At 41.4% G+C, this 27240-nt stretch overlaps 1 protein-coding gene across 2 annotated transcripts in view; it reads left to right on the top strand.

Annotated features, from left to right (window-relative positions):
• Positions 1–27240, top strand: part of DLG5 (discs large MAGUK scaffold protein 5) — a 176044-nt gene that overhangs the window by 99397 nt on the left and 49407 nt on the right. For both annotated transcript variants that reach the window (XM_068255433.1, XM_068255434.1), the window contains exons 11-20: positions 2086–2218; positions 4520–4647; positions 8668–8843; positions 9667–9770; positions 10042–10134; positions 17327–18241; positions 20411–20546; positions 20719–20863; positions 23797–23918; positions 26634–26699. In XM_068255433.1, the coding sequence (XP_068111534.1) occupies positions 2086–2218; positions 4520–4647; positions 8668–8843; positions 9667–9770; positions 10042–10134; positions 17327–18241; positions 20411–20546; positions 20719–20863; positions 23797–23918; positions 26634–26699 (2018 nt within the window). The remainder of the gene's footprint in view (positions 1–2085; positions 2219–4519; positions 4648–8667; positions 8844–9666; positions 9771–10041; positions 10135–17326; positions 18242–20410; positions 20547–20718; positions 20864–23796; positions 23919–26633; positions 26700–27240) is intronic.

Below are 27240 nucleotides of genomic sequence, written 5' to 3'. Positions count from 1 at the left end.
CTTGTGGTAACCCGTCAAAATTATTTTTATTGTAGTAAAATAAGTAAAAGGCATATGGCTATTGTATCATATTCCTGATCATTGTGCGGTGTTATGCTGCATTAAAAAGGCACATCAATCAGTTGTTTTTGTTCAGCAGCAGGACAAAAATGATAAAAAATAATAAAAAAAAAAAAATAATACTTAAAGAGAATCTGTAACCCCCTCTGGCCCTGCACAGCTAGATCTGGTAGACTAGCAACAGTGGAGGCCTCATCATAATTTTGCTATAGATCGCCTTGATCTTTAGTTTCTGGTGTCTGAGTAAAATATATGAACACTCACATGTTAACCCCCCCCCTACACACCCCCCCCCCCCCCCCCCCCACACACACACACCAAATTAAATAAATAAATTATTTATATATATATATATATATATATATATATATATATATATATATATATATATATATATATATATATATACAGCTGATGCAATACAAACAATAGCCCTCTTCTCACCTTCTTTGTTGCTGCGCATATTCCATGTGCTAAGTTGTGGCAATACTCTCTCCCTTTTCTTCTGCAAGCAATTATAGAACTATGTGGTTAATGCACACAATCTTGTGTTTCATGTGTCAAAGCAAACAAAATAATTTTTGTTCCTAATTCATTTGTCATCAATGTTTATTTTAGTGAAATGTCCAGCAGGCAAAGTATTGGTAAGGCCGCACACCTACTCAATAGACAGGAATAAGTGTTGTAGCAGTCCCAGCACTGATCAACGTGCTCTAAACTCAGACAAATGCAGCAACAAGTAGTGAGAGAAACATCTGGCAATTTGCAATACTAGCGTCCTCTGTGGCTGTTTAGTGCACCATGGGCCGCAGGAGGAGCTAGTATTGTGAAACGGTCTTCAGGCCCTGCACCAATGGTACCCACTGCCGCATCCCAACACCACACAATAAGTACCACTCCATCCATTTACCACTGCAAGCAATATACTGTACTGCATGTTCTGTGGACATTATGCATCACTGCTATCATGTTACACTCGTATCTTCCATTGATCAATAAATTATCAACAGTGCCAGATGTGTGTCTCTAATTTTTAGTACATTGATTTTTCTTGGAAGATCATCTCAGATTTGTATAAACGAGATGAAAAACAGAAGGAAAGAGTATTCATGAGAACTTTTGTAAATCAACCCCAGCAATATTTGTTTTTGTTTAAGAAGTTCATTTTCACTCCTGTGTGTATGCAGAGAGCTTAGAGCACAACCTTCAGAATCCAAGTTGGTTAGAGCAGCATTTTTTTTGAGAAATTGACCCCCTCTGGGAGGGGGTGCAAATGCATAGGGCATTTACACTGCAAAAGTGATGTTATTAAGCATACCTATGAAATGGAAATGGCCGCCGGGAGATTTGGGCACAAGATAAAGCCATTAAAAGGCATACCCTGCTCCTGCAAAAAGTCCCAGCGGCGTTAATTTCTTTTTTTCCCTCTAGGCCGCCATGGATAGTGGGGGAAAGATGTAATGTGGCATTTTGTGGTATTACATTGAGAGAGGGTTGAAGGTATCCCTCTGCAACACGCAGCTTGTGTAGGGTTACTTACCAGCGCCATATAAATTGTATGTTTTGGGTATTTTATTTGAAATTTTGTAGAGTAGCAATAATGACATGCAACCATTTCTGCCTGACCTGTGGTTTGTTTTTGTTGTTGTTTTCTTTTAACAAAACTTCCTGCCTGACTTGTGTTAACTGGTTATTGTTTCACTCTGTCCTTTTTTTTTCTGCACTTTTAATATAACTTTTATAAGCTTATCATTTGAATGTCAACATTATTGTAGTAAACTGTATGCTTACTAGCAAACCTATGGTAGGTGGGCTTGTATACAAAAAAAAAAAAAAAAAAAAAAGTAGGAATTTGTTGTATTATGAATATTACAAGAAAAAAAAACATGAAGCATGAGTCAGGCCGTATATGTGTGGCTTCCAAGATCCAGATATTTCAGCCCACATATCTTACTGTGTGTACAGACATATTGTATTTACTGTGCTGCATCCAATATTTGTTATGTGTATTAATCATTTCACCAGAGAAAAGATGGATAATCAGATTGAGAAAGAAGCCCGGTTCCGCCAGCTTATGGCTCATAGTTCTCACGATTCAGCTATTGACACAGACTCATTGGAGTGGGAGACAGAAGTGGTGGAGTTTGAACGAGATAGGGTAAGTAATAAACAATCATGAAATGCTTCAGTGTGAAAGCACACTGCAAATTCGGTATGTTTTGGTGAAGTTAAAGGGGACTATAAAAGATCTGTTTTATTTAGTTTTTTTAATAGGAAATAGTTTGGCAACATGAAATGTGTCAAAGTTTTGCACTCTTGTTCTAGCTTCCATTTTAACCACTTTTTCCACCACTACAGTATATCTACGTCCTCTATGACTTCATCTAAGCCATGAGGATGTAGATATACGTTGTGTAGCTGTAGCACAGCTGTGCACGGTTGCTCCTGTGCACGCCTCCAGCACCATCTGCTGCAGCCCTAATTGGTGAAAGGGAATATATGTTCCCTGAGCCAATAAATTGATTTTTACCATTAAAAAATACTTGTTTTGCAAAAAAAATGTTTCCCTATTAAAATGCTTAGAAAATAAAATTGTTAGAGGGAAAAAATGCCATACAATGAAAGCCTAGTTTGTCTTGAAAAAAAAGATCTATATTTCATTTAGGTGTCATAAGTAGGGATAATGTTATTGATGACTAAATAGGGGCATAGCTAAAATGTCAAAACTGCTCTGGTCCATAAGTGGGAAACAAGTTCTGGATGTGAAGTGGTTTGACTTTCACTTTGTACCACCTGCCAGGATCGAAGTCGATCTTGTGGGTAACACTGCAGGACCCTAGTGCTATACAGACGTGACACATCTGTGTCTATGAAGAAGAGAGCAGCGATGACGATGAAAGAATGACTTGCGCTGGCAGGGTAAGGAGGGGAACAGTAGACTTGACTGCCGATTGTTGCTTAAAGAGACCCTGAAGTGTTTGTTTTTTGTTTTTTTTCTTTTACCTTATTTTCTTTTCAAGTCCTCTTCAGCATTAAATTGTAAGCGGATTTGCTGCACGCACGCGGCACAAAAAGTGATTTGTTGCCCAGAAATAGCACTGCAAAATTCAAGACTTTGCAGGTCACATATTTTGCTGCCTGGGGAGGGCAAAGCTTTGCGCAGTAGCTCTGCCTCCTATCCAGTCATTCTCTATTGATCTCTGCCTCTCCCCGCCCCTCTCGGTGAAAGAAGACGGGTGGGGAGAGGCGGGGATTGACTGGAGAGGAGGCAAAGCTACTGCGCAAAGCTCTGCCTCTACCAGGAAGAATATCTGCGAGCCCTGGAACTTTGCAAGGCTATTTCTGGGCAATAAATAATTTGTTCTGCCGTGGGAATGCAGCAAATCCGCTTAGAATTTAATACTGAAGAGGACTTTATAAGAAAATAAGGTAAAAAAAAAAAAAAGAGACTTCAGCGTGTCTTTGAAGATGTGACAATCTTCAACTTCTGCAGACATCTTGTACACAAACTGTATGCCCAGCTGAGATGGCCCTGACCAGCCAGCTTGGCCCGAAAACCGTCTAGCTTATGTGTTTAGCTTAAAGGCTTCACCTCGCATCAGCCAACATCAGTCTGCTAGTCACATGACTATAAGCTTGATTGTTTTAAAGGCCCAGATTGCTAGGCATAGATTGTCCTGTCACTAAAGTATTTTCATTATCCTGAATATCCCTTCTAAACCATATTGGAGCAGGTGGAAAAGGTACAGAATGCTGATGGCAAGGGTTTGGGTGGAGCAGAGAGCGGTATTACATAGGACATATATGCTGGACAGAGCTAGCACTGGGGATGTTAGAAGCAGGGCTGTTGAGTCAGAGTTGGAACAATTTTTGGGTACCTGGGGTCTGAGTCGGTGGTTTCATAAACTGAGGCTTTAGGGCTCGTTCAGACTATACGCGCTGCCGTGCACATTTTGGCAGCGCATGTAGTGTGCGACACGCAATAACGGTAGAAGGGCATAGGCAGCCCTGCTACCATTCCCATCATATGCGCTGCGCAGCAGCGTGATTGCGCTATCGCGTGCTGCATGCATTTTTATGCTATCGCGTGCTGCATGCATTGTAATGAAAGGGATCTGCAACGCAGCACATAGTAGCACAGATGGCGTGCGATCGGACACATTGCGTTCCGATCGCACAGCCATTTGCACATAATGATTTGAACGAGGCCTCAGAGGTGCAGTCTAAGTTGGATGATTTCTGTAACAACTGCACAGTCCTGGTTAGAAGAGCTAAAAGGCCACACTTTTTTTTGGGGGGGGGGGGGGGGGGGGGGTGTTATAAATCGGGCAAGCAAAATGGAGGATAGCACACAGAAAGGAGAGGGGGACAGATAGTAAAAAGATGAAACTACTGATTTTTCAAAAGTGGAGCTCAAAATTCAAATACTTTAAATATGGACACTTTTTTTTTTCCACAGGAGGATATGGATCTTAAGGCTTTGGGATTTGATGTGGCAGATGGAGTGAATGAGCCCTTCTTCCCAGGGGACAGTGGCATTTTTGTGACTAAGGTTGACAAAGGCAGCATTGCTGACGGCCGCTTAAGGTATCTAGTGTGTAAAATTTTGTGTGATTTTTGGCAAATAACTGCACCTTTCAAGCAAATTACATCTTGCTAGTAGATGTTGCTGAAATTACTGTAAATCAAACCATCATATTTGCAATCAACAAACATTGCTCTTACTGAAAAAATTACTGAACTACTGGTAAATAGTTTTTGAAAGAGTATACAGAGAGACACCAGACAGCATCTGAGAAATCCTCTGGGGATAATTACATCGGAAACTACATCTACTATAAAAGCTGTGTTTTCTACACTTTCCAGGAATTACAGCATGTTCCTTTGCCTTTTGCATTGTTAGAGCACTGCAGCTGTTCTTATCCTGTCTGTCACAAAGCAGAACCACACAGTGATTCTGCGGTAGCTAGCTGAGGTAAGCTGTGACACAGCAACATCAGCTGTTTTGTGTGTGAATTGACTCACCTACATCTATTTAAGGTAATATAACAAATTATTTTATTTACTTACTACTATGTTGATTGATGTTGCAGCTGTCTCATAAATACCCCTCCTGGTTGGAATTAGTATATCAACACAGCAATATGGTTTACAAACATTCATTGGCTAAGAGCTTGATTCCATTGGGGGCAATTCCTTGTGTTTTCCTGCATGCTAATTCGTGTAAATGCAGCAGAGTAAAATCAATAGGCTGCCATGCGATTCACATGCAGGGGGAAAAAAAAGATTTGCATGCAGCAAAAAATTGCTTCAAGCATGCAAATCCTTATAGTCGGGCATGGCATGGCACGGCTACAGGTATTCAGATGTCACAGCGAGTGCCATTGTGCGTCTTGCAAGGTGCATGTGGACGCAATGAAAACTGGCCCTTAGATTGTTATCTAAACTGTTTTGGTCCCGTAGCTGTCCGGATGATAAGGGATTTTAAGCATGTACAGAACCAATTTGTTTCATGGGCAAAGGCAGATGGGCTTGGCACTGCAGTACTGGTTGCTTCCTCTGCTTTCCAGAATTAGCTGGTGAGCTGGTCAACAGGATGTGTGCCTTTGACATGCAAAGTTGGAATGGCAATAGAAGCCAAGCTACATTTCCCAGCGGAATTTCATTACAATAGAAGCCAGGTGTATACATAAAGAGGCAGGACTTATAGTTCAAGGGAAGTAAATTGTGAGTAATTGTAACTTAAAGGACAAAACTGAAGTGAGAAGGATATGGATGCCGTCACAATGCAAATTGCCTGGCTGTTCTGCTGATCCTCTGCCTCTTATACTTTTAGTCATAGATGTTGACTTCATTTCCAGCATGCTTGTTTCAGGTGATTCAGACACTGCTTGTACATTAAGGCATTAATTCACAGTGCGACGTTAAAGTTGCATGTTATAAAATATTTTAACGCAGAGTAACGCACAGCAATGGAAAGTCTGTACGACATTCACAGTGCACACGTTGCGTTAGTGTGGAGCATTAGTAAAAAGTGCTGCATGCTGTGCGTTTAGCAATGAATGATGCTGCGTTACTTGTGTTGCACATGCTCAGTAATATTTTTTTTTTTCTTTTAAAAAATGTTCTGCATGTGCCGTTTTTATTCCATAGTAAATAAATTTTCTAACATGCGATTTTAACGTCGCACTGTGAAAGTGTATATGCTTAGCGTTACAGCTGCATTGTGTGACCTTAACGTTGCATCAAACACAACTTCCTACTGTGAAAGTAGCCTTAAAGTGAAACTCCGGACTAAAAATCTACTCAGCAGAACTGAAAAGGCTTGGTGTTTCTTTAACAGTTTCACAGCATCAGAACTTTGTTTTTCTTACCAAAGCATCATTTTTAGCTGTATTTTTAGCTAAGCTCCACCCATCAAAGAAAACTGCCCGGGCTTTTTTCCCTGATGCTGTGCAATGCATGATGGGATTTCCTATGTTGTTATTCACATTGCCTAGCAACTGGGAGGGGTGATCAGCTCACAGGACAGTTGGAACTGTTTCATGCTCCCTGTCACCTCCTTTCAACCAAAAAGATGGCTGCCCTCATGAAATCAAACATTTGCCTGTTATTTTAAAACGGGGTGGGTAAGAGATTATATTACCTATCTATTTTAATTAACATAAGTGTAACTTAATGACAGTATGTTTGTTTAGGCTGGAGTTCCTCTTTAAAGTCAGCAGGGTGCCAAGCAATTAGTTAAGTTTAAAAGAAATAAAATGGTATCCTCCTTATCCCTCTAAATTCAGTTGCCCTTTAATCTGCTAAAAGGAAATTAACCACTCAGTAGACGTCATAAGCTGGTATTGATAGGTCCACTGATCTAGGCAAGTAGAGCAGAAAAATAGAATTTAGATGTTGGGAAGGCAATATTTATGATGTATGCGCTAATTAACAGGTCTGGATTGAGTATTTTCAAGAATAGTTAATTTTGTTGAATGCTTAATCAGAAGTGGGACTTTCTGTGCATTCCCTCCCTCCATGCTGTCTTTCTTGTACTTCGTGCACTATTTCTCTCTCACCCTCTTGTTTTCCTTTAATTTTTGGGAAATTTGTAATTAATTCTGAAGGGTGTTTTATATTTGGAGGCGGAACAATAGGGGAGCAGCTCCAGCAGGCGCAGTGAAGCCTAAAGCTGTGGGGTTCCCTCCACTTCCTATCCCTTTTCCTCCAGTTCAGCCCCCCCCCCCCCTCACCTCCAGCTAACACTATATCCAAAAAGGAGGGTTATATCTGCGCAAAGGCAAAACAAGTCCCATAAGCTGCCCAGAAGTAAAAAGTCCTCAGATAGACTCCATATACGTATAGCCAGATTAACTTCAGCGCTGCATGGTACTTCAAATCACCAACACCCTTCAAAGTGCAGGCTTACCAATTTCAAGAGAGAACCAAGTTATAAGGTCTAAGCGAGTATCTGGTCACCAACTATCAGAAATTCTCATGGTCCTCATCATACTTCGGAGTGCCAGCTGTCGTCCTTCAAACAGTACCGTTGCTCCCAGCATATAAGTAATAATGCCAAAAGAAACACAGATCTAAGAGTTCTCAGTCTAAAAAGTAAACACCTTTTATTGTGCATAAAAACCAGTATCCAATACTCACTTAAGGGCCCTTGTGACAGGGACCCTCAGCAGAACAAAGTATTGTACATATATCAGTGGGGTGCCGTTCTCCCATCTGCCATACGTTTGCCCATCGACCCTGTCCTATCTATTATGTGAGCTTATGTTCTGAAGACTTTCCTTCACACTTCCCTTCACTTCCTTTCCCAGAGACCTAAGAGGAAGGCGGATTCTATCTCCCTGAAGGAAGAGAATCTGCTTCCTGATTGATACGATCAATTTGATACAAGGTTGCCTGTGGGTCAGCTCATGTGTACCCAGCCTCAATACACACCAAATGTCATGCAGAGAAGTCCTCACCATTTTGCTTCATGTTTTTCCTGCAGCTACTGGGCTTTGCATTAATGACCACAGATCTGGTAACACCATCTGCACTGAGATGCAGTGCTCAGTGGAAATTCTGTATTTTGAACTGTGGAGATGGGTAGCCCCCATCTTCTAAATTGGGTTGTGACACTCTGATCCCCACTGTGAGTAGCAGATGTGCCGACTTGTGTGCACTGCTGTATGAATGGGTTGTTGTTCTGCTGGTTATCTGCACAGCCTTTGGAGGGAGGGGGTTGACCTTTACCTATAAAGAGCAAAAATTGATTTATAAAACTTATTTAAAAATTACACAATAGACTACCTACAATAACCTGGGCACTGCTTGCTGATATTCTAATAAAAATCTCAATAATCATGTGTGTTCTTTAGTTAGCGAAGGAGGTGGTGTATTTATTTAAACGGTTATCTGTCCTTTTAGTTTTTATGTTATCCAGTTTCTATGGTTATACCTACACCAATGGACATGTTCAGGTTTCTTGTTTTCTTTATACAGTGCAGTCACCTGAATATTTTCCTTTCACATTGTATAATGATTTGGTATTCCATATTCCTATATATTATGTATTCATCACTGTGTAGAATATTTGGTATTAAAGCAATGCAATCCTGATTACAGAGTAAATGATTGTCTCCTGAAGATAAATGATGTGGACCTCACAAACAAGGACCGTAAACAGCTGATTAAAGCGGTTTTAAATGGAGGAGAGGTTATCAACATGGTGATTCGCAGAAGAAAGTCCCTTGGGAATCGAATTGTTACTCCTCTTCACATCAATCTGGGGGGTCAGAAAGGTAAGGTTCTTAATTTGGATATATATCAATCACTCTGGTTTGGGATTTAAACCTACCATCCACCTCTGTAGTCCATCCCAAACTCTGCTGCTTGACTTGCACATCTTTTCTCACTCCTCAACTGCTCATTTCCTGTCAGTCTGTACTCAGTTTACTCTTCAAATAAAGGATACACTTCAAACGTAAACGTGAAGCCCCCCTAGTTTAAGGTCTCCTAGCTAGCTTTGCCATACGTTGATACAGTACATTTAAATCTTTGCTGTGTTGTTCTCTAGTCCATGTTGTCCTGATCCTGCATACAGGATTTCTCTTGTGTCTTTCCCCTGCTCTGAAAATTCCTTTTGAAATCTCTGCAACACGTGTTAAACTTTTGCAATTTCCAAAAGTAACTTCTTTTTATTTTCTACTTTACATTTTGATTAGCATTTTCTGTTTCACAAGGCAGTAATAAAATAGCAAATTGCATAATATAAATAAAAGGCAAGAAAGAAACCTTTGACTAATATGTTGGTGCTTTATAAATGGAAGATAATACATTTTATGCCTCGTTCACACATAAAATCACAGATGGCTTTGCGATGGCAACTCCTGCGGTTACGCTCTATCTGCTCTGCCGTAGGTTGGGCTGCTGATCTATTCACTGCAGTGAATAGCTCAATGCTGTGATTTACCAAAAAATCATTCACATTGGTGTGTGCTGTATATTTATCACGGAGCACATAGTACATTGGCTCGAGTGATTTGCCTTCATGAGTGTATTGAAATATTTGTACCAATCTTTTAAATTTTCATGTTGTGATCAGTGTTTTTGTTTATGTGGCAGATAGCGGTATCTCTTTGGAGACTGGTGTGCTAGTGGCAGCTGTGATGCCCAATAGTCCTGCTGCCAAGGAAGGAAGCCTTATGCCTGGTGACAGACTGGTGGCTGTAAGTGTACTTGCGTTTGTCCTGACTCCTGTGTAATATCAAAGCATAAAATAGTCAGTGCACTACAAAGTGTGGCATGACTGAGACCCGTCTTTCCATAATGTGCTGTTAGAACTGGCTAATATTAGCTGAGTAGCAGGTTTGTTTTATCTTGTGACAGATTTGGTTACTGTAAACAGAAATCTGATTTCTTTTAGTTACTGCACTCTGCACGTTCCAGCACACCTTAACATGCATATACTGTATATTCTTTTTATATTTATTGTTACAGATAAATGGCATATCTCTAGACAACAAGTCTATCACAGATTGTGAATCTTTGTTAAGAAGCTGTCGGGACTCACTGAGCCTTTCTCTGCTTAAGGTAATTTTAGAACATGAAAGACCTGAACTCAGAATGTCCTCTCTGCTCTAAATGATACACAGCAGCATAATAACTTTTAAAGAAAAACCTTTTTTTGTTACAGCTTCTACAAATCCTGCAGTAACTCTGCGGTGTGTCTACTTCCTACTTTCATGGAAGCAGCCATATTGTTAACATCCGGTGTATACCAATTAGCTCTCTGCCGTGGCAGAGGGGAGATCAAATTACAACTTGTGATTAGTCACAGATGAGGAGGAATTAGACAGACTCTCTAATTACATACAGGGTGCATTTTGATATGCAAATGTTCAGGTCCACTTTAAAACCTCTATAGTAAACCATATAAACCATTTGCATCTATAAATGGGAATACCATCTAACGTAGAAAATCAGCTGATATTTTCAAAAGTGGGTGATGTGTTTCCAGTGTCTTTTAATGTGCATTATGCGAGTGAAAGGTTTGCATTTTAAAGGGTTTGGTGCAGAATTTGCAAAATGTGTTTTGCTGTACAAGATATTACACACAATCCAATCCAAAGAAGACTCCTAAATATCCATCTCATATACAATGTACATCTCAGAGCACAGTTACTGTGTCTGATAATAAAAAAAAGATTAGCCAATGCTCCATACATGACCTTTTATATGTTTGATTATTATTTCTTGTAGGCATTCTCCTTTGATATCAATAATATCTACTGTGTTGCAGTCTAAAGGCATCCTGAAGTTCTCATATGAATGGGATAGCATTCAACAGTGTAGTTCTCTATTAAGAGGTTTCCCCGCTGGTGCTTTGGCAATGTATATGTTACCTTGTACTAGCAAGTATCTCTGCATCAGCAAGTGCTCAGTGTGACATCACTTATCTGAACTCTTAACATTTTGATTAGTTTCAAGAGCACAGAGATGGCGCTAGAAATGTGAGAAGTAAAAAAGTGAGTATAAAAAAGAAATACTTGACGGTCCATCTGGATCGTGATCATTGGTGGATTACAGTTGGAGTGCAGTCTTAAAGTCAATCCACTAACCTTCGTTAGGGTTTTAGTCTGGGCTCTTACTAGGAGATTCAGGGATGGTACTATTTGCTCTTACAGCAACTTTCTGGCAGAGGGCAGCATATTTTCCTCCAGCATTTGACCAGATTTTGCTCCATCCATTTTTCCTGTTGTATACTGCAGAGAATCATCCTACAACAGGATGTTAACACCTCAGTGCTTTATTAGCTTTCTGTCAGATATACAGTTTGGTGCAGAGGTACAGTATAGTTTGCGTCTCCAAAAACGCAGTTTTCCAGCTAAGACTGAGGGTAGCCTTTCTTAACCCTTAGACTGCCAGCCATTTGTATAAAAAGCTACACGTATTGCATTTATTAACCAGCTCCGGACCTCCTAATGCCGATGGGCGGAGGGAGCGTGGTTTACTGGGGACCAGCTAACGCCGACTGGTGTCAAAGTGCGGTGGGCGAGATTAGCAGGGAATGCGCGCTCACTCCCCTGCACATCATCAGAGCGGGGATCCGTGATCAGCCTGCCAGCCTCGATCGAAGCTTGCAGGCTGAAATAAAGGGGAAAAAAAGGGAAAAAAACCATGCGTACAGCGTTGCGGTCTATTGCAGTGCTGTACTATGTATGCATCATGTAGTGTATGAATGGTAGTTTAGGGCCAATTTGGGGGGAGGGGGTTAGGGATAAAAAAAAAATAGAAACCTTTTGCTCCCCCCCCCCCCCCCCCCCCTCATTATTAAAAAAAAAAAAGTGGCAGCAGCGATCGGATACCACCAAAAGAAAGCTCTACTGGTGGGAAGAAAAATAACTAAAATTCATTTGGGTGCTAAGTTGTATGAGCAAGCAAATAAACATTAAACCTGCGAAGTGCTGAATTGTATAAAATGGCCTAGTCACTAGGGGGGTGTAAACCTCTTGTCCTCAAGTGGTTAAATGTCTTGCCCAAATCTCCATGTACCAAAGTCCAAATTAGTCAGTAGGATTATTATTGAGGTGCAAATAAGTTTTTGAGATGATTGAACGTTATGCTAATTTTTATAATACAGAAATACACTAATTATTATGACCATCTTTTGTAAAATATACTAATTAAACCATACTGTAAAAGCATTTCACTGGACCAGTATTTAAGCTGCATAGATTTGCAGTAACAGTTGCATATTTCGTTCATCATCAATTTAGAATTGTATGCATATTTCAAGTAAAGTATAAAGTTGTTACTGAGCTAAAACGTTTACTAAATGCCTTTCAGACATCCATGGCAGAAGAATACGGGAACATAAAACTGCCTATAGACGTATGCTTGTTTTGTAGGCTTTTGACTTATGTGGAATATGGATGCAAAAACAACACACCTATAGAGATCGGCAGCGGGCCTGTTCAGACTATATGCGTTCCTAGCCGTTTTCAGGGAACGCGTACTGGTACCAAAAACGCATAGAAACGGCTCCTAATGCTTTTGAATGGGCTAGTTCACATGTATGCGTATGAGACGCATACGTTTCTCATCCGCATTGCTGCACGCAGTTCTGTGCGATACGCATAGAAACGGACGCAATGAAAGTCTATGGACTCGTATCAAAAACGCGTACTATTGCGTTTTTGGCGTCCGTTTTCCTCTGCGGTTCCCATAATTCTTATTTTTCCCCTGGGTCACGTGTTTGTGCAAAACACAATAGAAAACGCAAGAAAAACGCATGCGTTTTTCAACTTGCGTTTCTTTGAATTTATACACGTTCTACAAACGCAGCAAGTAAGGGCTTGTTCTCACTTGAGCGGGAATCGCGAGATTCCCGCTCAAGGCAAACTGCTAGCGGTTTAAAAAAACCGCTAGCACATGTAACACCATGGCAGTGTTCTCACTGCCGCGTTTGCAGTTAGCGTTAGGGTTAAGAGTGGCTATTTTCTTTCCATAAAACCCACAATGGTGGAACACTTGTAATGTTGTCACAGGAACGCCGTGACATCTTTGTCATAGACCTCTTGATAGCCTGTCTGACCACTTCACCAGTCTTCCATCTAGTTTAGTAGTTCCAAACACTTTCTTGTGCCTCAGGGGATTGATAAAGCCTATTCATCTACTAATTTGTGCCTTCCCACAACTTTGCCTGATGCCATCTAAGATTGTTTGCTTTCAAGTGAACCACCAAGTGCTAAAATGTTTAGGTATAACTGTTTAATAGTGAAATAATCAACATTATTACAACTATTTTACATTGATAAATTGTACATAGCATATACAGGTGAAACTCAAAAAAATTAGAATATTGTGCAAAAGTTCATTTATGTCAGTAATTCAACTTATACGGTGACACTAATACAGTATATGAAATAGACTCATTACATGCAAATCAAGATATTTCAAGCCTTTATTTGTTATAAGTTTGATGATTATGGCTAACCGCTAATGAAACCCATAAAATCAAAATCTCAAATTAGAATATTGTGGAAATATTCAATATTCTAGGTTTAAAGTGTCAGACTCTAATCGGCTAATTAATCCAGAACACCTGCAAAAGTTTCCTGAGCCTTTAAATGGTCTCTGTCTGGTTCAGAATTAAAGTGTACCAGAGCTCCTGTAATAAAAAGTCGTATACATACCTGGCATACATACCAGCCCCATAAGCTCAGATTGCTCCCACGCCACTGTCCTCCTCTACCTGCAGCTCCGGTACCAGGTCCTGTCACTTCAGCCAGTCGGGGCCAATCTGACGTAAGAGAAGTGCACTCTTTGCATATCTCTCCAGCAGCCGTATGTATAAAACGTATTACAGGAGCTCTGGTTTCCTTTAACCATTTATGCCGTGCCTACGTGAGCTTCACGTCTGCAGCTGCAGCTGCTACAGCCGCAAGGGCTCGCTAGTCACATCCCTGCAGTTTGGGGGGCTATCGGTCAGATGTCACTGATGGCGATGTTACCGGCAACAGTGAGGATTGGCTGCAGGGACAAAAGTCCCCTGTGCAAATCCGTACATGTCAGCCGAGAATAAATACTGTTTTTGTTTAAAAACTGTTTATTCTGAAATAGAGCCACCGCGCTTCCTCCCGCCGACGATTTCCACCGCCTGATTGTTAGATTTATGAACGGGATTCATTAATCTCCCCGCAGGCCACCATGATTGCAGGCTTCCATTGAAGCCTGCATCACTTACCTAGTAACAATGTAACAACACATTGTTTCCTATGTAGTGTACTTGTACGCTACATAGGATTTTGCTCAACGGGGACATCTTGTGGCCAAATCGTAAAATTACATCTACTGACTTTATCAAATAAAACAAATGAATATGAATGTCAAGAGGGCATATTATTATAAATTTATGGGCTAAAAATTAGCGATGGATGTAAAACTGAAAAAAATGTACCTTTATTTTCAAATAAAATATTGTCACCATACATTATACTAGGGATATAATTTTAACTTTGCAATAACCGAGACAAATGTGTGGATTTTAATCACGGTAGCATTTGGTATTTTAAAATGAATTTTTTTTTCTTAATTATTACTGTTAAAATGCATTTAGAATAAAATAATTATTCTAAATCGCCCAAAGAAAGCCTAATTAGTGGCGTAAAAAATAAGGTATAGATCATTTCTTTGTGAAAAGTAGTGGTAAAGTTATTGGGGAATGAAAGGGAGGAGCCCTGAAATGGGAAAATTTATCTCGTCCATAAAGTGAAAAATACCCGCGGGCTGAAAAGGTTAATGCATGATATTCAAATTTTTTGACTTTCACCTGTATAAGTACAGCTTGTACAAATGCACACTGATCGTCATTCAAGTTCCAAGGAGGAAACGGAGACCAAGGGGTTTTTCATTTTTTTTTCTAATAAACTGATTTAAAAATTATTCTACTAGTGGCAAGGTGACACCCAGGTCCACAGGATCGTCCAAGTCAGACAATATTTTTTTTTCCTAATAATGTTTTGAATGATCAAAATTCAGACCAATCCTCCCTACATAATGCTGAATACACACGGTGCATTCCCGCACTCCATGCGCCACTCGATTTCCGGCTGCACGATTATTTTTGAGCATTTCCGAGCGCATTTCGATGATTGTTAGGTCGATTCACATGTAAAGTATGCCAAATCGACCTAGCGATCCATCGAAACGCGAATCGGACATGTCGGAAATAATCGTGTTGACGCGAATCGACAGGAATCGAGCGGCACATCGAGTGCAGGAACGCACCGTGTGTCCAGCATTAGGTTTTTCTTTTAAATAAATGATCGATCTTTGTCAGCAGAAATTCAACCTAGATAGTATAGATATTCAGCACTAGACAAGTGATGTGAGCAATAGGTGATAATCTTTTGAATAATGTACAGCACTTAACATGAGAGATACTAGTTTATTTTTCAAGGTTTTGTTTTTTGAGAAGTGGGGTTGTTTGGACCTGAGCCATCAAGTGTATTTGTGTTTAGTGATGATCATGTCTAGAAGAACCATGTGATTTGTTTGATCAGCTCTGATTTGCTGTTATCACATCCTGCTTTAGCACATGATTATGACTAGCAATTCAGAGACTTGCATATCTATCACCTGACAAAAACTGGTTGCATGGTTCTCCTAGACTTTTGGCCATCATTATTTGTGTATGTAATATCCATCATTTGTCGTAAGTAACAAAATTAAGCTGTCTTACCAAATTGGCGAGAAACCCACTGCACTGAATCAAAAACTGAGGGGTATTTTTTTGGCTTTGTTTTTTTTTTTTTGCAATTGAACAGGCCCTTTTACCACCTCCTTACCTTGCTCTGGTGATGCTGCATTTTTACTTTTCTTAAGATATTCTCTTATGCTTTTCACATTGTGCACATGGAGATTAAGGACAAGATGAGGCATCAAACCTTTTTTTTTTTCCCGCATAATGTGGGGAAATAAGGTAACTTGACCACTTGCATTGCATGAAGCCCCAGCCCCATTAGAAGCGCACATTGGCCTCAATTCACTAAGCTTATCTCCTGTCTTTAATAACTCTTCTAGAGTTGTTACCATGGTGATAAGGCAGGTAGTATTCAGGAAACATTTTACCTCAGGCAAACCTAAAGTTAACTCTTTTGTCTTTAAGTTAACTCTTTAATCCTTAAAATAACTCCAGAGTTAAAGACAGGCTGTTCATTAACTGCGTGTGAAAATAACTACAGAGGAGGTAAATTAACTACAGAGGAGGTAAATTAACTACAGAAGAGGTAACGTAAGGAATGAAGAGATGAGATAACTCTCTTACTGTGTGGAGGTAAGTTTTCTCTTGCCTTATTATCTACAGCATGATCTTAGTGAATTGAGGCAATTGTGCATCAAAAAGGAGACATACCACTATCCAGATACTTTGTGAAAGCAAACTGTTTCTTTAACTTAAGACTATGGAGGCTGCCATGTTTATTTACTTTTAAACAATACCAGTTGCCTGGCAGCTCTGCTGGTCTGTTTGGCTGTAGAAATGTCTGAATAACACCAGAGACAAGCATGCAGCTAATCTTGTCAGATCTGACAGCAATGTCAGAAACACCTGATCTGCTGCATGCTTGTTCAGGGTCTATTGCTGAAAGTATTAGAGGCAGAGGATCGGCAGGGCTGCTAGGCAACTGGTATTGCTTAAAAGGAAATAAATATGGTATACTCCATATAACTCTCTCTTCAGCTGTCCTTAAAGGGACACTTAAGTCAAACAAAAAAAATGAGTTTTACCCACCTGGGGCTTCCAATAGCCCCCTGCAGCTGTTCGGTGCCCTCGCCGTCTCCCTCCGATCCTCCTGGCCCCACCGGCAGCCACTTCCTGTTTCGGTGACAAGAGCTGACAGGCTGGGGACGCGAGTGATTCTTCGCGTTCCTGGCCACAATAGCGCCATCTATGCTGCTATAACATATATCATATACCATATAGCAGCATAGAGGGTGCTAATGTATCTGGTAAAGTGAAAAATCACTCGCTTCCCCAGCCTGTCAGCTCCTGTCACCGAAACAGGAAGTGGTTGCCGGCAGGGCCACGAGGATTGGAGGGAGACGGCGAGGGCACCGGACAGCTGCAGGGGGCTATTGGAAGCCCCAGGTGAATAAAGCTAATTTTTTTTTTGTTTGACTTAAGTGTCCCTTTAACCTCAGCTATTTGTACTGCCTGCAAAGTCTGAAAATGTGTTGCTTTTTGCTGAATCATATAGTAAACAAAATGTTGTTTTTTCAGATATTTCCTCCAAATACGTCATGGAGTGGACAAAACTTATTTGAAAATCTCAAGGAGTCGTGCCGTGTTCTCCCAACAAACATTCAGGCTCACAATAAGAGGAACCTGAAAAACAACAGCTCAACACAGACAGACATTTTTCGTCCTGATGTGATTGATCACAAAAAAGAGATGGGTGATTGTACTGGATCAGATAGAGCCCTTCAGTTAAGTTGTCATAGCCACTCTGAGCATAGCTTGGGATCCATTGGTGGAGAAGTTTTTATAGGTCGTGGTTATGAGTTGTTAGAAGAAGTTCGGCCACTTGGTTACTCAGATCCAATTGCAGATGTTATTGTTGACCCATCTACAGGCAAGAGGAGCAGTGGTACGTGGCCCAAAGTTATGGTTAGCCCTGGACACTCCCAGAGTGAGTTCACAGTCTTCAAGAGACCCAGGCAGAGGAAATCTATCTTTGATCCAGACACATTTAAAAGACCTCAGACTCCGCCAAAACTAAGCTATTTACCTCCTGGACAGCTTATTGCTCACTCCCCCCAGCCTTCAAAAATGGATAGGCCACTAACTCCCCCAACTCCTCCAAAACGAAGTGACTCTATTAAGTTTAAACACAGGCACCAATCTAGTTCCGCTTCTGATTCCACAGTAACAGCTGGTTCACCACCTACCAGTCCATCTCCCGCTTCTCTTCCATCTGGCCAAGAAAACTCCCATAAAGTACATAATAGAGTTGCTGGAAAATGCTGCCGAGATGATGGGGCAGATTGTACTTTGTCAGGCTGTAGAGGAGGGGGAGAGGTAGAAAGCTGTTTGCAGAGAGCAGAAGAACCTGAAGTGAAAAAGCCAAGACCTCTGTCTGCACCAGCTTTAAAGCATCGGTTAGCTGCTGTATCCATTCCTCATCATGCTTTGCAGGTAAAATAGAATAAGCTGCTTATTTTATTTTTTTTGCTACAAACATAAGCTGTTTTCACTCAAGCTGTATTTGGATTCACCTGTTTAATTTACACAATCCGCAACAGAAAACAGCCTCAATTCACTAAACTAATCTCCTGTCTTTAATAACGTTTCTAGAGTTATCACCATGATGATAAGGCATATAGGCCTCAATTCACTAAGCTTATCTCCTGTCTTTAATAACTCTTCTAGAGTTGTTACCATGGTGATAAGGCATGTAGTATTCAGGAAACATTTTACCTCAGGCAAACCTAAAGTTAACTCTTCTGTCTTTTAAGTAAAGGTGAGATCTCTAAAGTTAGCTCTTCAGTCCTTAAAATAACTCCAGAATTCTGAAAATAACTACAGAGGAGGTAACTTAATTACAGGGGTGGTAACTTAAGGAATGGAGAGATAAGATCACTCTCTCACTGTGTGGAGGTAAGTTTTCTCTTGCCTTATGATCTTGGTGAATCGAGGCCAAGTCTGAAAGACACAAGATTGTCACTGCATTTAGAAATGCAGTATTTTGGCATAACTCGCATATCTAATGGATTCTGTGGATTTCTCTGTTTTGGGTGGCACTGAGTAAGGGTTCAGTCTCAGCAATCTCTACTGTATCTTAAACTGTTATGACATTCCAAGCTGGTATAGTAAAGATTACATGCAGATAGCAGATGACTTTTTTTTTTTTTTCCTTTTACTCGTCTTAGTGTTTTATTATTGGATGCAGCCTTCCTGTTATAATAAAAAGTGGGCATTTGGCCCATAAAATCTTAACATTAGTTAGGGGATCTTCTGAGAGAACTTTTGCCATTAAAGGGAAGGTTCAGGGAGTGGGAAAAAAAAATCCATATCCACTTACCTGGGGTTTCCTCCAGCCCGTGGCAGGCAGGAGGTGCCCTCGCCGCCGCTCCGGAGGCTCCCGGTCGTCTCTGGTGGCCGACCCGACCTGACTAGGCCCGGCTGCCAGGTCGGGCTCTTCTGCGCTCCAATCTGCGCCTCACGGGGGCGCGCTGACGTCATCGGACGTCCTCCAGGCTGTACTGTGCAGGCGCAGTAGTTCTGCGCCTGCGCAGTACAGCCCAGAGGACGTCCGATGATGTCAGCGCGCCCGCGTGGAACGCAGAAGAGCCCGTCGTTGGAGTGCAGAAGAGCTTGACCTGGCAGCCGGCCTGGCCGGGTCGGCCACCAGAGACCACCGGGAGCCTTCGGAGTGGCAGCGAGGGGCCCTCCTGCCTGCCACGGGCTGGAGGAAGCCCCAGGTAAGTGGATATGGATTTTTATTTTTTTTTCCCACTCCCTGAACCTTCCCTTTAAATTTGTGCCTGTATTGGTCGTCCAACGTTGCATAAAGTTGCAATCTTCCTGAGAAAAAAAAAATGGTGGGTAGCGGACACAGCTTTTCTGCAGCTTTCTTTGTTATAACGGCAGAATTCAGATATGGCAGAAAAGAGTAGCTTGGTATAAGGCTTCTTGCACACAGGGACGTTACAGGCGCACGTTAGTGCAGCCTGTAACGCTCCCCCAACGCACAGCAATGTAACACAAGTGGGCTGTTCACACTGCCCACGTTGCGTTACACTGTAACGCAGCAAAGTGCTGCATGCTGTGCGTTCTCCGCGGCTAAGCCGCGTTAGACTGTTTGCACATGCTCAGTCATGTTGGGGAGGAGGGGAGAGCGGCCGGGCATATGGCTAATTAATATTCACTGCACTCAGTGACGTGCAGTGTTTACTTCCTGGAGCGGCCGCTCTGTGCAGCGATTGACCGGGCGGGACCACGTGATGCTGCATGCGTCCAAGAGTACGCATCACGGACGCCAGAGTGAGCTGCACAACGCGGCTCACTCCGACGTCCACACCAGAGAGCACCAGGCGTTGCGTTAGGGGCACGTTATGTGCCCTATAACGTCCCCTAAACGCAACGTCCTGGTGTGTAACGAGCCTAAAAGTGCAGGAAAAACCTGGATTCATGTTCTCTTTAGCAAAGTGATCTGAGCATACTGCAATGTCCAATTGCTCCTTAGACTGCTTATTTGAACCAGGCTTTCTCCTTTTCTGTAGGCAGTAAGCATGTCCAATGATATTAAGTTGATGTAAATGGGCTGGAAGCATATTCATTTATTAGTAATTGTTTATTTATCAGACGCAGAAGTTCTCCCCATGTTCAGAAGGACGCCTGTCTCCTGACATAGCCCATGAGTGGGTCAGATTCTCTCCTACACGCTCCCCCCGCCATAGCGATATTTTTACTACTTCCTTGTATGGCTCTGGTATATCAGGTGAGTTAAAACTTGAAAGACATCAGAGAACGCATTGTTGTTGTCTTTCATAGCAGATGTATTTATTTATTTTTTAGCTGTGATAATAATATAATATGTTTAACTGAATAATATTCTTCAGATCATAATGCATGTGCATGAGGTTTTTTTTTTTTATATATACCTGTTTCAGGTACTGTACCTCGAAGTCTAGCTCCATGTCCTGCAGTCACTGCAGTTTTGAGGAACCCTATTTACACAGCATGGAGTCATCGTGTCCCATCTAGTAGCTGTCCTTCCTCCACAGGTCAGGTCTGCTCGCAACACCTTCATCAAAGGTACGAAATCATAGCTTGGGATTTGTAAAGCCACCTCTTGCCATATCTTGTGATTGCGAGTGTGATGAGGGCAATGCTTGTTTGTGGGTATAATCCTTTTCCTTTCTGTCTCCTAATGGAGCTGAAGTCCATTTTGAGCAAATGCCTTATTTTATCAAGTCTGACAGGATAGGGCAAACAAATTTTTACAGTTTGGAGAACTCTCTCGCTATCATTTTGTCCTGAAACAGTGTACAAGTCCCACAATCTCGGCAATGACCCATAATTTTCAGATGAGGAGTGCACCCAAATTGGTCTAAACTGTGTTGTTGAAAGAAAGTTTTAAATAGCATAGCAATATCCAGTTGAAGTTACCTTTGAGCACTCATAACATTTTACTACATTATGCAGCATATAAACCAGTGCATAGAAAATGTGTTTTACACTATTGTACAGTCATTACCAGAACTACCATAATACCATAATAGAACACAATGTATGTTGCTTAGGAGGAGGAAAGAGGGGCCGCTGCAGCCACCACTAATGCGGTCATTCAGTCAGGAGCAGGAAATCGATGAGTCACATCAATGTTGGTCAGAAAGCGATATCCTCCTATACCAATGATTCGATAAAATTCCAATCTTTATTGCAGCATCAATGGACACATAGCAAAACAGGTCATGCATATAAGAGATCGGATAGCTCCTTAGACATAGCTGAGTCTTTTTGACTAAAGAGCTATGCTTGCTCCGATACACGTGAGCTGTTTTACTGTGTGTCCAATCTGTGTGGCAGATTCGACTATTATCGAATCATCGGTGTGGCAGGATATCGCTTTTCTGCTTAGTGTCTTTAGCAAATATGTCCAATGCTTATTGTTTTGTTTTCCTTGATGGACCTTTCATCTATAGAGAATTACTGATTGTGCTGTTTTTAACAAGGGAGAAAGTGCCCCTCCAGACAACATGTCTCCCTTCCCCTTCCACCATCCACTTAGGTTAAACAGCCTTGTCTGACAAATCTCAGCCCAATTCATTGCAGATGAAAATGTATGAGCCACATAAAATATTTTCATAAAAGTACCTGGTGTGTCTGCCTCCTGTGGTTTACAGTATTTAGTGGAGTCTCAATTTTCAAATTTCTAAGTGCTCTTTGTATTCATGCAAAAAATAAATAAATAAATACATAAATAAATAAATAAATCACAATTAAAGCTTTTATGAACACCTGAATTGTTTTGTGAGAGTAGAACATTTTATGGCAATGGACTTGGTGTTTATTATCTGGGCAGATGCAAGAGGCATTTCTGTGACATGAAGTGAATGGGAGAGTCCTCTGCTAATGTGTTGCAAGATGGTGTGCATTAAATAATGTAAAAAAAAAAAAAATATTGTGTAAAAAAAAAAAAAAAAAATTAAATTCATTTAGAACAATAAACAAATGCTCATTCACAGTTACCTAATTACCTCCAAAGTATTGCAGGTAAAATGTTTATTTTTTGAGTTTTTTAACCACTTTACCCCCGCCCGTACGGATTTCTCCGTCCCTTTTTCCATCCTTTAACCCCCAGGGACGGAGAAATCCGTACTTTCCGCGCTCCCGCTCGTAAACACGCCGCCCGCCGCTAGTAAACACGCCGCCGCTCGCTCGCCCGGAGATCAATGAACGGGAAAATCCATTCCGTTCGTTGATCTAAGCCCCGCAATGATCCGCTGCTCTCCGATGAGCAGCGCGATCATTGTGAAAAGATACACACTTACCCAGCCTCCAAGTACTTCCTCCAAGCTTCCGGAAGGACGCTTGGAGGTCGCATTAAAACAAAAAGTTACTGTGGCCATCTTGTGGCCAAATAGTAAAACTACACCCTACACATTTTTCACATACAAATAAATTACTTTTACACAAAAAATTAACTCATTATCTCCCACACTCCCAATCTTTTTTTTTTTTTTGTAGTTAAAAAAAAATTAAAAAATGTACAATAAAAAGAATACATAAATTGTTACCTTAGGGACTGAACTTTTTAAATATTTATGTCAGGAGGGTACAACACTGTTACTTTATAAACTATGGGCTTGTAATTAGGGATGGACGCAAAACTGAAAAAAATGGACCTTTATTTCCAAATAAAATATTGGCGCCAAACATTGTGATAGGGACATAATGTAAACGGTTTTATAACCGGGACAAAAAGGCAAATACATTTCAAGGGTTTTAATTACAGTAGCATGCATTATTTAAAAACTATAATGGCCGAAAACTGAAAAATAATTAATTTTTTTCCCACATTTTTCCTATTTTCCCATTAAAACACCTTTAGAATAAAATAATTATTGGCATAATGTCCCACCTAAAGAAAGACTAATTGGTGGCGGAAAAAACAAGATATAGTTCATTTCATTGCGATAAGTAATAGTAAAGTTATAGACGAATGAGTGGAAGGAGCGCTGAAAGGTGAAAATTGCTCTGGTGGTCAGGGGGTAAAACCCCTTAGTGGTAAAGTGGTTAAAAAGTACATTTTGTATGACTTTTTTTTTTTTTTTTATTTAAAGGGACGGTCCGAGCTAATTTAAAAAGAAAAAAAAATCTACTTACCTGGGGCTTCCTCCATCCCCTGGCAGCCGTCCTGTCCCCTGCGCAGTGCACTCCAGATGAGGTCAGCATAAGCGATAAGCGGCTCTCGTGCAGGCACAGTAGATGCCAACCTGGCGGGGTCTGCATCTGCACCGAAGGGATGAGGAGCTGCAGCGAGTGTGCAGGATGGCAGCCAGGGGCCAAAGGAGGCCCCGGATAAGTAGATTTTTTTTTTTTTAATTAGCCTGCATCTTTCCTTTAAAAAAAAAAATAGGGAGTTTATTTTGGCAATATTAAAAAGTTTGTCTGGTGGTCATGCATTTTATGTCTTAAGATGAAAGGCAAGATTGGTCCCTAACCATATTGTTTATTGCTCTCAGTGCACAACACCATGGTCGTTTAAGCTTAGACCTGAGTCACAAACACCCTAGTGAATACTGCGATACATCCCGTCCCAGAGTATCTCACGGTTCCAACTCTCTCCCTTCCAGTGCTCGACTGGGTAAGTAACACTGATGAGTTCTTATGAAATTTTAAAGGTATGAAGTGTTTTGTGAGCTTGTCTTTTCTTTTTTTAACCTTTATTCCTTATTTTAATCATTTTATATACTTTATAAGGTGTCTTTAAAGAAAAAGTACATAAATATATGGGAATACGTTAGAATTTTGCAATTGTGGTGATCTTCCCCCCTCAGAGAAAGCAGCAGGAGGGAGAGTGAATGGCAGCAGCAGCCTCTTCCTAATAGAACTCCGAGCTCTCTGTCATTAGACCTCAGTGAACCTCGAGCTCTAGTGGCCAGTTTAGAAACTGCCGGGGAGACGAGAAGACGCAGCAGGAGCGAGGACAGGTAAATATGCAGTCATCAGCACTGTGCAAGTGGGGGCCTCTCTTTTGGTCTATACCCCCTCCCCCACACCTAACAAAACAACATCACCCACTTTACGCCGTAATTTCCCAGGAGGACAATTAATTGCTTTACTCCTGCGCAATGTCCTATGCTTTCCTCTGCCTTTCTCCTGTGCCTTTACTCACCAGAACTGCATCTAATCAAGTATGCTCTGCATCCTCAATGATTTTCCAGTTAGCAGGGCAAAAGAGAGGCAGCAGCCATATACATAGAGGGGAGGACAGCATCAGAAAGGAGCTAGATGCCGAACTTGGCTGGAGTCCCAATGGTTGAAAAAACAACTATACCGATCACCTCTTGTTACATATGCACATTCACAAGTGTTTAGTGGAGAAGGAGAACTGGTTTGGGGACCAGAGAGGATGTGGGGCTAGTGTGCTTGGGAAACCGTTGCAGGGGCCAGTGACAGCGGCAACCTTATTGTTGTTAATATGGTGGGTGAATAAGACACTACTGTTGCATGAAAGATCAGCAGGATGCCAGGCAAGGGATATTGTTTAAAGTGATCCTTAAAGAAACTCTGTAACAATTTTTTCAGCCTTAGTTCTTCTATCCTATGAGTTTCTATACCTGTTCTAATGTGCTGGGGCTTACTGCAGCTCTTCCTAATTACACTGTCTCTGTAATAAATCAATGTATCTTTCCTCTGTCCTGTTTGTCGGGCTCAGGCTTTGATTGTGTGGAATGTGCAGGGCTGCTTGTGATTGGTAGAAGCGATACACACCCTCTGCAGGCCCCCTGCATACTCACACACTATGCTTAGCTGAGCCTATTAGAAGCTGGTTAGTTTGTTTGTAAACAGCCAGGATTGCAGCAGAGAGTGGCAGAAACAGCACAGAGGGGCACAGGAGAAAATAAGGAATAGAATGGTATGCTTTTTAGTGTAAGAATATTAGAGTACAGATTCTCTTTAAGGGAAAAAAATGACTTTTACTCAGCTGGGGCTTCCAATAGCCCTTTGCAGCTGTCCGGTGCCCTCGCCGTGTCCCTCCGACCCACCTGTCTGCGCCGGCAGCCACTTCCGGTTTCGGCGACAGGCTTGGAACGCGAGTGATTCTTTGCGTTCCCAGCCACAATATCGCCCTCTATGCTGCTGTAGCATGAAGCATATAGCAGCATAGAGGGCGCTATTGTTGCTGGGAACGCGAAGAGTCACTCGCGTTCCCAGCCTGTCAGCGGCTGTCGCCGAAACCGGAAGTGGCTGCCGGCGGGGACAGGAGGATCGGAGGGACACGGCGAGGGCACCGGACAGCTGCAGGGGGCTATTGGAAGCCCCAGGTGAGTAAAAGTCATTTTTTTTTTTTTATTATTTATTTTTTATCTAAGGATCACTTTAAAAGGAAATAAATATGGCAGCCTCCACGTCTCTCTCAGCTTAGTTGACCTTTAAGAAATGGAAAATGTTTGTACTATAAGGACTTTTCTCAGATCGGTCTACCTTTCCAAACTGGACCCAAAAGCTTTAGGTATTGAAAATCATTATATATTCGATACAAAATGCATTTAAAAACGTGCCTGAACTAAGGCTTTTACTCCGTTATGTTTTTGAGATAGTAAAAAAACTCTAAAGTTTGACAACCAGCTTTAGGAGAGCCAAGAAATACTTTAAAGGAAACCAGAGCTGAAGAGTACTCAAAGTTTTATACATACCTGGGGCTTCTTCCATCCCCATCCGCACGGATCGCTCCCACGCTGCCGTCCTCAGCCTTCTCTGTTGCCGGTACCCAGGTTCCATAACTTCTGTAAGTCGCAGCGGCCAGTCTGCGCATGAGAAGTGCGCCCTGTACATATCTCTTCGGCAGCTGCTGGAGAGATACGTAAAGGGCGCACTTCTCTTACGTCAGTCTGGCCACAACTGACAGAAGTTACGGGACCCGGTACCGGCAACAGAGAAGGCTGAGGACGGCGGCGTGGGAGCAATCCTTACCGGTGGGGCTGGAGGAAGCCCCAGGTGTGTATAAAACTTTGAGTAATCTTTAGCTCTTGTACACTTTAAATTACGCAGGTGAATGTCTGGATTTTCAAATACAAATTTTAGGCGTTTACACTTTTTTTTTTTTTTCCTGAAAAAGCTTTTCTTTTTCACATAATTGAACTTCAACATTAGGAGCTTTCAGTTTAGTATAGTCTACAAAATATCATGCCATGCAACCGTTGCAAACACACAAAGATATAGAGTGTCTAAGATACATGTATATGTACGTATTCTAATTACTACCCTAGACATCAGTCAGGTGTTTACTTTTAACTGTCTGTCAACTGTAACATTGTGACTATTCTCAGCAGTGTTTTTTGTTTCTAATTTCTAGGCTCTTCAAGAACTGAGCGCATTAAAATTCCATCAACTCCTAGATACTTGAGATGCCCAGATAGAGGTAAGGAAGTGGAGCACTTGAATATAGACTCTATTTTTTATATTGTCACCGTTTTTAAACCTGAATTACTTCAAGATATACTCTCCATTAGCTCCTTGTTGCACATCATGTCTCTAGTCATGGCTGCAAGTCAATTAACAATTGTAGCAGGGTTACTGATATTTTTTATTAGTGGTACTTTTGCTGGATAATATAGCATGCTCTTGATGAGCAATGCTAAGTGTGTGTCTGGGCCTGGGCACATACCTCTAGACTCCCTGAAAGAAGTACAATGACCGTCTAATTACTTTTCAATAGCTCCTCGTACTTTGAGTCACAGCATGCGTATCAACTGTTATGGCTTCATTCTGCCTACTTCTGTATTCAACTTCTTATGTGCCTCAGAAACTGCTATAAGGAAAAATCAGGTTGCTGGCATTTTCGACCTGGGTCACTCAGTAGAGCTTTCATAATCTCTCAAATTTATGTAGACCCACTTTAACTATGGCTGTGAAAGCCAACAGACATCTACTACATTTACTGATAGTCCTATGTATCATAT

The sequence above is a fragment of the Hyperolius riggenbachi genome, chromosome 10 (genome assembly GCF_040937935.1).
Source record: "Hyperolius riggenbachi isolate aHypRig1 chromosome 10, aHypRig1.pri, whole genome shotgun sequence".
Lineage (NCBI taxonomy): Eukaryota > Metazoa > Chordata > Amphibia > Anura > Hyperoliidae > Hyperolius > Hyperolius riggenbachi.
The sequence above is the reverse complement of the archived record's forward strand: the minus strand, read 5'-3'. Positions and strand labels throughout refer to the sequence as shown.